The sequence below is a fragment of the Suncus etruscus genome, chromosome 9 (genome assembly GCF_024139225.1).
Source record: "Suncus etruscus isolate mSunEtr1 chromosome 9, mSunEtr1.pri.cur, whole genome shotgun sequence".
In the NCBI taxonomy this organism is placed as follows: domain Eukaryota; kingdom Metazoa; phylum Chordata; class Mammalia; order Eulipotyphla; family Soricidae; genus Suncus; species Suncus etruscus.
In genome coordinates, this window is record NC_064856.1 from 11,464,463 (window position 1) to 11,478,594 (window position 14,132).

Here is a 14,132-nt window from a genome sequence, read left to right on the forward strand (position 1 = left end):
GAAAGTCTGACCGTGGCATGGCCAGAGCTGAGACTTGATTGGCTACTCATATATAGGGGGCCCCTGTAGACGCCCCCTGGTCCCTGCAGGGATGGGTGACCCCCACATCAAGATCCTCCAGGCCTTGCAGGAGTCGTATTAGGGAGGTCCCTGGCAACGGGCAGAATGGAAGCGACAGGGCTTTAGTCTGCAGGAAATCTCTAATCCAGCAAGTTCCTGCCGATGTGAGACCACAGAAGTTGTTCCTACCAGCCTGGGAATAAATCGAAGCTTCTTGGGGCGATGAGGCCCTATCTGTCTTTTTGGCTGTATAGTGTCCATCCCGTGGAGCCAGGTCAGTGTCCCATTGCTCCCACTCCATGTCTCTGGCGGGGGCAAAGTCTGGCCCCTTTTGGCACCAGTCCACCATGCTTGTTGCCCCTTGCAGTCGGGATGCAGGTGAGAAGGCTGGACAGTGTGGGGGGAGGGCCAGAGGATGTCCTTTGGCTGCTGAGTTGACTGACTGGTACATGCTGGGTTCAGAACCTTGGAGGGTAGATGGACCCAGAGGTCACCGCCTCACCCCCAGACAGTATGAGTCCAGAGTCCTCAGGAAGGAGCTGACAGAAAAGTTTCTGGGGAAAGGGAAGATCCAGAAATCCAACACAAAATGCTGGGTGCAGTAAAGCCCTCCAGGAGCACAGTGGCCCGTGGGGAGGAGGGAAGGGAATGAGTTTTTAATGGGAGGCAAAGTTCAGTCTGCAATACAAAACCCTTAAAAAGCACACCCACTTTCCCCACCTGGCACCTGGGGTGTGGGGACCGAAGGAGGCTTCCTTTGCTTGCAGGGTGCGTGGAGAGGCAAGGGCAGGCCAGAGAAGGGCAGGCTTGCCCCATGCATCGGCTCCTGCACCTGCAGGCTCTGCTCAAGCGCTGCAGTCCAGCCAGGCTGCCCGGGCTGCAGAGGGTCCCATGCCACCATGTCACTTCTCCTTCTTCTCCAGCCTCTGTGATGATGATGTCTCGATGCCCTCTTTGGATTCTGTCATTGCTGCTGAATCCTTAGGATTTGACTCCTCATAGCTGACCGAAAAGCAAAACAATAGCACATTAGGTTCAGAGGAGGTGTGGCTGCCTGTTGCCAGGCTGGTTTACCCTCCCAGGAACCCCTATTGGCTCCCCAGGAATGCCGGCGCAAGGTTCACTGCCTGCCTTACAGGAGGCTCCAACTTCTGAGTTTGATGCTGCCAAAGGGCAGCCAGGGCAACGGCGAGGGGAGGAGAGGGCGGGCTTAGGTTGCCACAGAGCAACTCTAAATTTCCTGAACCTTCCACTAGAAGGCGTGGCAGGGGTGGCAGTCAAAGTGTTCCAGGCAGGGGAAGGGGGTGGCTCTTCCAGCAAGTGGCAAGGTACCACTCTCAAAGGTGGACACCCTGTCTTACCTCTTACTAGGGACTCCACTTATTGAGCAACTGAGTTCAAGCCAAGGCCAACAGCACATTTCCTCACCAGATCACCCCCCTGAGGCAAGAATGTACCCACTTAGGGATGAAGAAAGAGAACTGGGGAGAGGAAAGTGACGTGCCCAAGGTTATATATAAGCAGCGAGCAACAGCATGTGAATCCGCTCTTGTGAGCCCCATGAACCCAGTGGCGTCCCAAGCTGGACAATGAAGGCCTGGTGGTGGTGGTGGTGGTGGTGGTGGAGAGGGTTGTGCTGCCCGCCCCTGGCAACGCTCCCTTGCCCATTCCTGGATCTGGGAGGCGGGAGGGTCTGCCCTACCTTGGGCTTCTGGGCAGTGGGGGGAAGTGGGCAGTCGGACACCCGCTGGGCACTACATGGCGCTGGGGCTGTGCGGGCGCCGGCGGTATGGGCCGGCCAGCTTCTGCTGCATGGAGTCGGCCAGGCTGGCTGGGGAGCCCGAGACTGTGGGGAAGTGGGTGAGCCTCGGGGTATGAGGCAGGATTTCCGCCGAGGACTCGTAGCTGTGTGAGAGACAGACAGAGACAGAACAAAGAGATGGAGAGGAGCCTGGAAAGGGCAGAGAAGGGGCAGAGTTGTGCCTTGGGGTGGGGAGGAGACACCATCCACAGGGACCCCATGCAGCTGTGCAGAGTGGGGTGCTCTGGGTATGGATGTGGCCACGTGACTCCCCAGACCAACACAGACATCCACATTGGCTGTGGATGCACAGATGTCGGGGGTGGGTGGGTGAGTGATAGGCCGCCCTGGATAGTGGTTGCCGGTTGAAAGCAATGCCCTTGAAGTCAGGAGATTCTGGGAAGGTGAGCCCATGAGGGAATGAAGGACTGAAGAAATGAAGAAGAAAGCAGAACAGCCAGAGGAGGAGAAGGCGAGTGGCGGAAGAAAAAGAGAAGAAATCTGTGTATCTGCCACCCCCTTGGGCAGACAAGCAGGGCAAGCGCAGGCGCGATAGAGGGCAGGCAGGGGAAAGGGGGCCCACAGCCCTGCCAAGGGTACTCAAAGCCAGAGCTGATAAGGGGCCAGAGGCGGGGGCAGGTGCTGTTCTCTGGGAAAGGTCACACCCTGCCCCAAAGTTCACCCCAACCTTGCCTCTGAGTCTGCGGGAATTGGGGCTCAGGGCCAGACTAGGAGTTGCAGGCAGGCTGGGCAGGGCAGAGGCAGGTGGGGGGGGGGGGGAGATGAGTCATGGGTTCCCCTGCAGGCAGCCAGGTGCACTGAAAACCTTGGCAGGCCCTTGAAGGGACAACTGGGGGCCAGACAGGTGGAGCTGGGTGGCAGGCCCCGGAGTGGGCAGCTTCCACTGCAGCTGGCAGCTATTTCTGGGCCCCTGGCAGGCGAGGCTGGGGGTGTTGGGGCGCAGGCACCTGTCAGAGTCACGCAGGCTCAGGGACAGGGGCGAGGCTGTGCACGGGGCGTGGCAGGTGTGCATGCGGTGGCAGGGAAGGCAGATGTGTGGAGGGAATTGCAGATGGGTCTACGTGTGACCTAAAATCTGGGTGCTTTCTGTCACTCTGGGGTCCCGCCTCTTCCTCTTACTCACACGGAGGACCTGACATCACCAGTGGCAGAATAGGGTGAGGACCTGGGGCAGCTGGGATCCTGAGTAGTCAGCCGCCCCATTTCAGGTCCTGCTGGATCCGGGACCACAGGCGGCAGGCACAGAGGCCCCCGAAGCTTGGCCTGCTTGGGGCTCCCAGCCCAGAGATCGTTCTAGCTGCTGCCCCAAAGCCAGGCAACCCCATGCAGTGTGACGGACAGAAAGGGGTCCTGTCCTGCCTTACCTGAACATCTCCGTCACTTCCCCCTTGGCCAGTGCCACCAGGACGGGAAAGCCGATGCAGGCCGGGACCAGGTAGAGCAGAGCTGGCTGTGGAAGAAAGGACAGGGTGAGTGAGGGAGGGTGAGCAGGTCACTTACCTCAGGCTGGCTCCCTGCATCCTGCTCCTCATACCCTCTCAGGAATACAGAGCCCCCCTGTCCTTTCAGGGTGCCCAGGAACCTGCCCAGTAGCATTCTAGCCACCTGAAACATGGAGGTGGGTAATAATCACATAAGTCACTCCCCGCCTGAGTGGAGCTTTGCTCAAGAGACTCCTGGTCCCTATGTGGGAGCCAGAAGTCTGCTCCAGGGGCGCTACGGCCGCAGCGCTGACATGGACCTCGGGGAGCCCATGGTGGGGCCTGTCCTGGGGTTGGCTCTGCCAGGATTCGCTGTCTGATGCAGGCCGAGCCTATGCTGGGATCGAAGCAGAGCACTGGGGACGAATATCATTTATTACCTCCAAGGAAGATTTCAGTGAGTCCCTGCCCCCCTCAGCCAGTCCGAGCAAAGGTGGAAACTGGGCCTTAGGGAAACTATGGGGAGGGGACAGGTATTCTAGCCCTCAAGGGACACAAGGAAACCTGATGGCCTGAGCTCAGGCGCAGTTACTGGAAAGCGACTTCTCCTACGGGGGCACCAGGCCGGGGCACCCAGGATTCCTGGGATCCCCTGTGTTTCCATGGCCTGCAGTGCCCTGGGTCTTTCTCCAAATCACCCAACCAATCCTTCTCTGTCACCTTGTCATCTACCACAGGCGCCTAGCCATGGTGCTTGAACCCTTCACTGGCTTTCTCTTCTCGTACCCTCAGCTCAGGCCCTGCATGTTAGGTGCCCCTAAGCTGTGGCCATGCCAGGCTATGAGTACCACCTCTGCTGTCTCAGGCTGATGTTCCCAACCAATTCTGAGCAAATGGCTTCATTGTTGGGGCTCACAAAGGCTATCTTGGAGAGGACACTGCATGCCTGCCTAGAGAGCTGGACTCCAACACTACCACCTCTGCCGGCCTCAGATGGATTACAGTCCTGAGGTTTGGAACCCAATTTCTCAGAGGCGATGGAGGCTCCTAGAGGAGGAAATGAGCTGCCCAAGGTCACAGAGCATGGGAAAGTGGTTCATAGTTGGGTAGCCGAGCCCCTCACATCGCTTTAGGCTTTCTCTAGGAGCTAGGCTCTGGGGCAAGAGTCACATCATTCACAATGACACAGATCCACACCAAAACTGGGCAGAAGCAGCTGAAGCAGGACTCAGAGCAAAATGTACAACCTTTAGAGCATCTACTAGAAAAGAGCAAAGCAAGCAGTCTAAGCTTCCAAGTCAAGATTAAGCCAGAAAAAGTTTAGAAACCAAAAATAAAACCAATCAACCAAAAAAAAAAAAAACCAAAAACCAAAAAACCAAACAAAAACAAAAACTCAAGAAAAAGAAACAAATGAAGGCAGAAGCAGATATTAATGAAGTAGAAAATGGAACAAACACAAACGTAGTAAGCGATATTTCTTTAAAGTAGATCTCCTCATACCCATTTCATAGATGAAGAGACTGAGGACCAGAGGAGGGAAAGTTTCTGCCCTAAGTCACACAGCCGGCCAGGATGTGCGTGCAGGCTCCTTGATCGCTAAGTCCAGCATGTTTTCTTCACTGCGGCCATGCTGGCAAAAGAGAGGGCTTTCCAGGGGGAGGGGGGCAAGGGTTAGCCCCCCTCAGGGCAGCCTCACCGGCCACCCAGGGGGCTCCTTCAGGAGTCCACTATTGTCACAGGATAAAGCCTGGTCTTTGTGGGTTTTTTCTTTCCTTTATTAGTGTAGCAAAACTTTGGTCTGTTGGGCCACACCTGGCAGTGCTCAAGGGTCATCCCGATTCTGTGCTCAGGGGTCACTCCTGGTGGTGCTGGGGGGCCATACCATGTGAGGTAAGTGCCCTGGCCGTACTGTACTATCTCTAGCCCTGAAGTAAAATCATTTTATTTAGATGTTGAGAGACAGAGAGACGAGAGAGGAGGGAGGAGAGAGGAGAGAGGAGAGAGGAGAGAGAGAAAACATTCAAGAGAGACCATGAGGCGTCTCCATAGGGAAGCACCTGATTAGACATCGCAGGTAGAGATGTGGGCTAACCCCAGAATGGGGAGGAGCCAAGCCTGTAATTCTCTTTGCTCTCAAGGTATTAGCAAAGGTCTCCCCAAAAGAAGGGGGCCAGGGACCCCCAGGTTGCATCTGCCCGGCTCTGTGTGACCTTGGATAAAGCACTTCCGTCTCTCCCTGTACCATGATGAACTCAATCTTCTCTAAGTCCACTTGTAGGTGGGGCTTTCCATAGAGGCTGAGGACCACATGGGGAGAGGTGATCCCTACCAGGCAACTGCTGGCACTGGGAGAGGGAAAAGGAAACAATGGAACAATTCTCAGGAACTGTCTATGCTGAAGACTGGGAAGAGCTTCAGAGAAGGACACATACCTCAGGAGTTGGGGGCTCCAGCCAGTGCTCAGCTGGATGGCTGTTGTGTCCTGGAGGAGTCGGTCCTATCTGGGCTAGTTTCCCCAGCAAGAAGGGACCATCTCTCTCCTCAGCCTCCTGGAGTCTAGCTTGGGACCAAGGCAAGTCTGCCACCTGGTGGTAACCAGGGGAATGACTCTTGGCTCGGACAAAGGGATGAGGCTTTTGGACTGGCCCCCATTCCAAGTCAGAGATCCTACTCTACTCCAGGCTAAAAGCAGGACACTATCAGGTACAAAAACCCTCTGACTTCTGGAAGCAGGTTAAAGGCAAGGCGACTTCCCACTGGCTGCTGTTCTTTTCCGTTTACAGGCAAATGGACCTTGGATCTTCTATTAAAAAGTACTAGTTCGAGGGAGGGTTCAATGTGCTGGACAGGGTACTTGACATGCAGGAGTCATTGGTTTAATCCCTGGTACCACGTGGCCCTCTGAGATCCACTAGAAGCAAAACCCAAGCTGGGAGAAGCCCCCATGCACCACTGGGGCTGGCCCCAAAACTCAATATCCCCAACCCTCCTCCCCTTCTTAAATACCCATTTTGTAGATACTATGGATGTATACATATTCTAAGGACTGAATGAGTTGATGAGCAAAAGCATTTAGCAGAGTGCCTGGCACACAGCAAGCTGTTCAGCAAGCAGCCCCAGTGATGAACTGAAAGGAATCCCAGGGGAAGGTGTGAGGAGGGGGGAAAAGGGTACTTGAATACTACCACCAGGGCCATGCATGGTCCTGAGCACATCAATGCAAGTCCAGTGTTTACTGTTTCTTTTTTTGTTTTTGGGTCAGGCCCATCGGTGCTCAAGGGCTACTCCTGGCTCTGTGCTCAGAAATCGCTCCTGGCAGGCTCAGGGGACCATATGGGATCCCGGGATTCGAATCACCATCCATCCTTGATCGGCTGCATGCAAGGCAAACGCCCTACTGCTGTGCTATCTCTGGGCCCCAGTGATTACTACTTCTTGTTCTCTGGTTTTTGGGTCACACCCAGCAGACCTCAGGGGCTGTTGTTGGTCTGTGCTCAGGAGCAACCCCTGGTGTTGCTCAGGAAATGTAGTGTATGCAGTGTCTGGGATTATTTGAACCAGAATTAGTGGAAATGACTGTAAGGTAAACACTTGGCTTACCCCTGGTTTCCTTCTCTCTCTGGACCCGCCCCCCCTCCATTTTTTTGCTGATTAGTGAGGAATGCCGATACAACTTTTTCCACAGCCCAGTGAGCAGAGGGTAGACTCTGGACTCCCATCAGGACTCCTGCCTCTTTCCCTATCCCCTCCCTTCCACACTGCCTTCCCAAGAGCCAACGGGTCCAGACTGTGGGCATGGTTTTTACATGATGAAGGCACAGGCCCTGGTCCCACCACACACTTGCACGTGGCACCTGAACTCAAAAGCCATTTCCTCACAAGGCCCCTCTAAAGGACTGAGCAGAGCCTGACCCTGGGAAAGACTATCTTTTATCAATTTCTTTGAGGGAGGGGCATATCTGTGATGCTCAGGGGTTACTCACAACTCTGCATTCAGGAATCACTTCTAGTAGACTTGGGGGACCATTCGAAAAGCTTGGATCAAACTCTGATCAGCAGGGGGCCGGAGAGATAGCATGGAGGTAAGGCTTTTGCCTTTCATGCAGAAGGTCATCAATTCAAATCCCGGCACCCCATATAGTCCCCCGTGCCTGCCAGGAGCAATTTCTGAGCCTGGAGCCAGGAATAACCCCTGAGCACTGCCGGGTGTACCCAAAAACTACACACACACACACACACACACACAAAACAAACAAACAAAAAAAAACTCTGGTCAGCAGCGTGCAAGGCTATTCTCTCTCAGGTCCCAATACTGTGCCTTTTTTTCTTTTACTGTTCCATTTTGTTTGTTTGTTTGTTTTGGATCACGTCCATTAGCACTCAGAAATTAGTCCTGGCAGGCTCACATGGGATTAATGGGATAGAACCTGGTTCGACCTTGTGCAAGGCAAATGCCCTATCTGCTGTTCTATCGCTTCAGCCATACTCTTGCATTTTTGAGGGAGTTGGCACTCTTGGTGGAGCTGGGAACTGAATCAGGGGTTCCTGCATGTAGAATCTGTGCTCCAGTCCAGTCCCATGGATTCTATTATTTCCAGTAAAGCCAGCTCTGCCTTTGTTGTCCCAGTTTCCCCTCTCCAGGCCATGTTGGCAGCTCCCAAGGCTGACCCCACTATGGTTCACTGTGTCAGTCTAGAACTCCATGTGGGAGGAAGGTGACAGAGCATGGCCAATTGTGGGGGAAGGGGTAGTGGACCATAATACTCTCACTCATCTGGCGAAGACAGGTTGGCATGGGTTGAAAAATCCAACTCCCACTCAAAACCCTTTCTTCATTGTCCTTCCCAGACCCATTGCCTCTATGGCCAGGAGACACTAATCTGGCCCATGAGGTGTAGGCAAAAATCTGCTATAGGTTCTAGAAAAGGTCTTATGCTCATGATAAAGCAGCAATAAACATAGCCAATGTCCCCTCCCCTCCCATGTACATGTGCTACCCAATGCAGTGGCAGTCACCTGTAACAAAAAGGAAATTCCAAGACATCATGGATGTGCTTACTCTGACCCAGCTTTTCTTGTGGATGTGACAGGTAAGTGCTCTGCAAGTTCCTGTCACCTGCAGTGAACCTCCGCACCTCTACCCCCCACACCTCAGTGAGTTCCACCATGCTCACCTGGGCATGCTTGAAGATGTGCATGATGAAGATGGTAAGGCCCAGGCCAAAGATGTAGGCAGCAAAGCTGGTGTAGAAGTAGGTGTGGGTGTTCTTCTTTAAGCTTGGGGTGGGGGAGGAGAGAGAGGAAGGGTGCAAGTCAGTACTGGAGCAGCAACAACCTGGAGTGCAGCAAGGACTCCAGAAGTCTGGAGGTAGGTTGGGCGGTCCTGGGGTAGCCCCCAATTGTCTTTAGATCTATCATGTCTCACTTCCTCCCTGTTTACTTATGGGCAAAATGGAAAAACCATGAACTATCTCACTGGTGGTTGTGAATATCAAACAGCTTAAAACACAAACAACAAGCCCCCTGACCAAGAGTGCTCATGAAAAATCACCAAGAAGGCATTAGAGAAAAGAAAAAGAAATTCTGGGTTCTAGGGACTCTAACAGATCTAGAGCAAGGTCCAAGAAATCTGCATTTTGAAAACGTCAGGTGAGGATGATATTGGTGGGTCAGGCTCTGAGACCTGAAACAGCTACACTCAGAAGTGGATGACTGCAAGGTGTGAATCCAGGACACATCGGAGGCCTCCAGGGGCGCTGCTTCATCACAGTACAACAACACTGGTCTGGCCCTAAAACCATTTTCCTCTGCCTCGCCAGCACCAGGAAGCCCTCTAAAGTGGACCTCTCCTCTCCTTGCCCAGGCTATGTCTGAGAAGCCTTTGGGATCCAGATTCCTTTGGGAAGCCACAGGGATCCAGAAACAGCTCTGCTAGGCAGAGCTACCCAAGAGGCAAGCACATGCCAGAACCTGCCTAACCAGCAAGACTCGGGACCTGTGATAGTCCCTTCGTCTCACCTCTGTACAAGTGGGGGAAAAGAGGGTCTGGGTGACTGAAGTCCCCAAGTGACTCCATGAGTAAGGGTGGGGTTCGAGTGGGCAGAGCTGAGCTGCCAGGCATGCTGGAGCTCAGTCTGGCAGACGATCTGGTTTCTTCTTCTTTTTTTTTGGGTCACACCTGGCAGCACTCAGGGGCTACTCCTGTCTCTATGATCAGAAATTGCTCCTGACAGGCTCGGGGGACCGTATGGGATGCTGAGATTCAAACTACTGTCCTTTTGCATGCAAGGCAAACACCCTACCTCCATGCTATCCCTCTGGCCCTGGTTTCACAAGGAGACTAAGCAAGCATCTCCCCCCGCCCAATTAAAAACACTGGGACACTTTCCCTATGTCCAAATTGCAGGTCTGAGCTGGATGGCTCCCTTTTCTCCCTTGTGGTGCTCACTTTCTATGGTGAGACAAAGAAGTGGGCCAAGACAGTGGGGCTAGGAAACAGGCAAACTGGGGGTCTGGCTGCCTCTAGATCTCTCCCTACCACAACAGGACCTTCAACCAAGCACACAATCCAGCTTTTCTTGGTGGGTGGAGCTAGGAGCTCTGGAGAAGCAATGCAATAATGCTCCCGAGCTCAGAAAGGTCAGGTTTGCAAGGGAGAGAACACCACTGGGCCCTTCTTGTGGGCTTAAAGAGCCTAGTCTCTCCCCGGAACACTCTGAACCTCCAAGAGCAACATGCAGATAAAATCAACATTATTCTGGCTGCTGTGGGAGTGGAGGTCTGGGAGGGCAGGTCTGGAGCCCTTGCCTGGGGCTTGGGGCTTCTCGTGTGTGTGTGTGTGTGTGTGTGTGTGTGTGTGTGTGTGTGTGTGTGTGTGTGTGTGTGTGTGTGTGTGTGTGTGTGTGTGTGTGTGTGTGTGTAGCTAAGGGTCAGAGTTCTGAGGCTGTGTGTGTGTGTGTGTGTGTGTGTGTGTGTGTGAGGGGAGCTGAGGGTCAGAGTTCTGAGCCTGCTTACCTGATGTCAAAACGCAGCAACAAGGCGATAAAGATTCCTGCAGGGAGAGAGTGCGCATGAGAGGATAGCAGAAAGCCAGGGCCTTGGGTGGGCTGGGAGGAACAAGAGGGAACCAGTAGGTAGGTAACTGGGTCCCTAGCCAGTATGCCGAGTCAGAAGTGTCAAGAGACACTGCTGATCTGAGTTCAATTTCTGGTACTGTGGATGGTTCCCCAAGGCCAACCAGAAGTGACCCCTGAGTGCAAAAGCAGGAATAAGCCTTGAGCACCGCCAAGTATGACCTAACTACCTCAAATGTATATGTCCAGTTGTGGAATCATGGTCACAGGCTAAAGGGGCGACTGATGCTGCCAAGTACCTGCAGAAATCCCATCTCTCTACTCTCAGGTCACCTGAGACCAGGTTTGGGTCCTCTGGATCCTTTGAGGCTTACACAGCATTGGGATGTGCATCCCTGGCCTGTCTACACACAGCTACTGTCCTGGAGCCCAGCCAAAAGGGAAGGGGCATGGTGGCTGATTGCACAGAGGCATGATCACTGTGAGGGCACAGAGCTTCCTGCACCATGGACTTCTCAGGAAACCACAAGGGCAGGGCTGGGGGAAGTGGGCAGAGGAGGAAGGAGGAGCCGTTCCTCAGAGGGTGGGGAGAATTCTCAGCAGAAGCATTCCGGAAAAAGTTTTATTCTGTTTTGGACCTTTTACTTTTGGGTCACACCTATTTGTGCTCAGGGCTTACTCCTGGTTAGGACTCAAGGATTCATGTGAAATGCCAGGGATAAACACAGACTGGTCACGTCCAAGAAAAGTGTCCTACCTACTGTATTAATTCCTGATCTCTAGATTTTTTTTTTCAGGGTGGAGAGGTCACACAGGCAATGCTCAGGAGTTACTCCTGGCTTTCAGGAATTACTCCGGGCAATGCTTGGGGGAACCATATGGGACGTCTCGGGGGTTGAATCCAGGTTGGTTGTGGTAAGCAAGCACCCTACTGACACAATTCCCCAGAGTCTCCAAGATACCACCACTATCTGCCTAATCTAGGGCTAGACAGAGAGAAGGCTAATTAATTCTCATTTAGTGGAAAACCTACTACTTCAAAAATATAAAAATTCAAAACAGCTGGCGTGGCAACACCTGATTAGTTGCAGCCACTGTGCTGCGAAGGCTGGGAATGATGGGAATGAATGGTAGGTGGAGGGTGGAAGCTCTGCCTTTCTGGAAAGAAACCAGTGGTGGTGGCCCTGGTGGCTGGATTCTCCAACCAACCAGGGAGCAGGGTTCTGACCAGTTCCATGGAGCATGTGGTCCTGCACACAAAGCCCACACCCCAGTCACCTTACATCTGCTACAGCTGCGAAGAGGCCGAGATTTTTGAGGTATGGAGGGAGACATGTTCCATGCTGCCTAAAGCCCAGACTACAATTCACAAGGACACTGGGCAAGCCTGTGTGGAGAGGGCCAAAGGCTTTCTGGAACTCAAAATTTTTTCTTCTTTTTTTGGTCATACCAGGTGCTACTCTGGGACTTACTTCTGGAGGAACTTGAGGGACTCCTGAGCACAGAGCTGGCAGAGGCCCTGAGTAGGCTGATATGGGTCCAATCCATAAAGAACCCCCTGTGCCCTGTCTCCCACTCTCAGATACCTTCACAGGGTTGCCAGTGCTATAGACAGAACTCTTCCTGCACAGACCCAATCTGGCTCACCCGTGTGCAAGTTCACCTGAGTCCTTGCACTTTTGTTTCTCTGAGAGAAAGTTAGCTTCATTCCCCCCCCCCCCTTTTTTTTTTTTTTTTTTGGTTTTTGGACCACACCCGGCGATGCTCAGGGGTTACTCCTGGCTGTCTGCTCAGAAATAGCTCCTGGCAGGCACGGGGGACCATATGGGATACCGGGATTCGAACCAACCACCTTTGGTCCTGGATCGGCTTTTTTTGCAAGGCAAACGCCGCTGTGCTATCTCTCCAGGCCCAGCTTCATCCCTATACACAGAACACTAGTGCCTATTCTCTCTCTCTGGTCACGAGCAAGACTGCCCTGACTTCGCACATTGGAAAATAAGTCACTTTAAATTTGTTTTGTTCTTTTTCTCTTTGTGGTCCTCATGGTTACTTCTGGCTCCACTCATGTGGCTTTCAGGGAACCATAATGGGGTGTGGGGGATCAAATGAGAAAGAATGGGAGCAAGGCAAGCACCTAAACTCATATACTATCTCTACGCCTCTGAACGTTCTTTAAAGCAGGCCCCAAGGGGAGCTTCCAGCCTGATTCTGAGTCTCTGGGACCAGGAGACTAGATGGGCCTCTGTAGGGTTGCTGGCTTGACACCAAACCCACATCTGCAGACACAGTGCCTTGAAGTCTCAGCCACCTGGGTGGGCTACAATGTTGGCCTACAATGTTGACTGGTGGGTCAGGCTGCTGGTGCTCCAGGAAGAGGCAAGGCCTCAGCCTCCCAGGATGTATTCCAAATGACTGGGCTCAACCCAAAGGTCCCTGACTTAGTCAAACATCCGAGTGCCACATGGAGATAAAGGTTGCAAGGTGGGATGTGGTGAGGAGTCGGGGAGTGCCATGGTCCCTCTGCCCATACCGCCACCTGGAGCCCACACACAGGCCTGTGCTCTGGGGTCCACCTGGTAGGGGGGCTTCGGTGCTCATGGCTCTAGCACTTGCTTGAACAGACTGGGAGGGCCGGTGTGTGAGTGTGGCTCAGGTGTGCTCAAGACTGCCACAGAACATGCTTTTCAGTCCTTCTGGTGGATTATACAGCTGCAACCTACATTCAAAGACATCAGAATCTTGGGGACTGTTGGCCTTAACATTGTCCCTCCAGTGTCCAGCTGAGGGGGCCCATCACTTGCCTAGGACTTTGTCACCAAACTCTGTGGGGAGCCAACGGTCTGGAATCACCCAGCTTAATCTTTTCCTATTTCCCTTCTGCACAGGGACGGCAGCATTTCCAGCAAGGAATAACATGACCCAAAACCCCTTTCTTCTCAAGCCCAGCCCAGCCCAGGCCAGTCACCTGGAATGACGATGTCTCCGAGTCCCAGCATAGCAAAGTTATCAGCATCCAGGCCCTTCTCCAAAAGGTCCTGGGGAAACACCACTGCACAGGAAGGAAAGGGTGTGAGAAGTTGACCCAGCCTGCCCCACTGTTGGATGCATCGACCACACCTCTATTTCTAGATGGGGGATGGGGAGGCAAGGAGAGGTGGATAGGCTCTGGGGCAGAGCCTACACCTGAAGTATAGACGGTTAGAAGGATCCAGGATTGCGGTCACAGCTGAGTGCCACTATCAAGCTGTAATTTTTATCACTGCACCTTCTAGCAATGGACATGTTTGCTAGGACCAAACATAATGCTTGGAGTAAATGAGAAAGCGGCCTTGTAACACTGATTCTTCATCTCACCAGAATGGGGTTCAGATAGAGAATGGCCTCTCTCCCGGGTCTGAGGGGAGCCTAGCTTCTTTCTGGACCCACCATGGAAGAAAAGGTCACATGCAAATTCCTTATTTAAAATCCTCCCTCAGAAGCCCTACTGGTGGACATGTTTGGGTTTGCTGATGGAGAGAAATGTCTCTGAATCTACTTACTGTATTTGCCAGTGTATAAGACGATCCCCTAATTTTGCAGTTAAAACATAGGTATAGGCCTATATTTGCTGTATCAGACAGAATGTTCCTGTGCTGCAACTGTATGTACCACAGTGAGCCAATCACAAGCAAAGGTCCAAAGGTTAACTGGAATAGACTTCCTCTCTGACTCTGGCCAAACTGAGCAGGCTTTTTACAGTGTAGATTCGGG

The 14,132-nt window shown here is 53.0% G+C and overlaps 1 protein-coding gene across 5 annotated transcripts in view; it reads right to left on the reverse strand.

Moving 5' to 3' along the window:
- Positions 1 to 653: 653 nt before the first annotated feature.
- The window catches only part of HM13 (histocompatibility minor 13), a 44,816-nt gene continuing 31,337 nt past the window's right edge, over positions 654 to 14,132 (reverse strand). For 2 of the 5 annotated variants that reach the window (XR_007498885.1, XR_007498884.1), the window contains 6 exons: positions 13,348 to 13,431; positions 10,321 to 10,357; positions 8,481 to 8,583; positions 3,247 to 3,332; positions 1,763 to 1,965; positions 654 to 1,062 (listed from right to left, as the gene is read on the reverse strand). Coding sequence is in view for 3 of the 5 variants with exons in the window: in XM_049779283.1 (XP_049635240.1) it covers positions 963 to 1,062; positions 1,819 to 1,965; positions 3,247 to 3,332; positions 8,481 to 8,583; positions 10,321 to 10,357; positions 13,348 to 13,431 (557 nt within the window). In the remaining 2 variants the exon portion in view is untranslated. The remainder of the gene's footprint in view (positions 1,063 to 1,762; positions 1,966 to 3,246; positions 3,333 to 8,480; positions 8,584 to 10,320; positions 10,358 to 13,347; positions 13,432 to 14,132) is intronic. The other 3 variants (XM_049779282.1, XM_049779281.1, XM_049779283.1) reach the window with 2 other exon arrangements.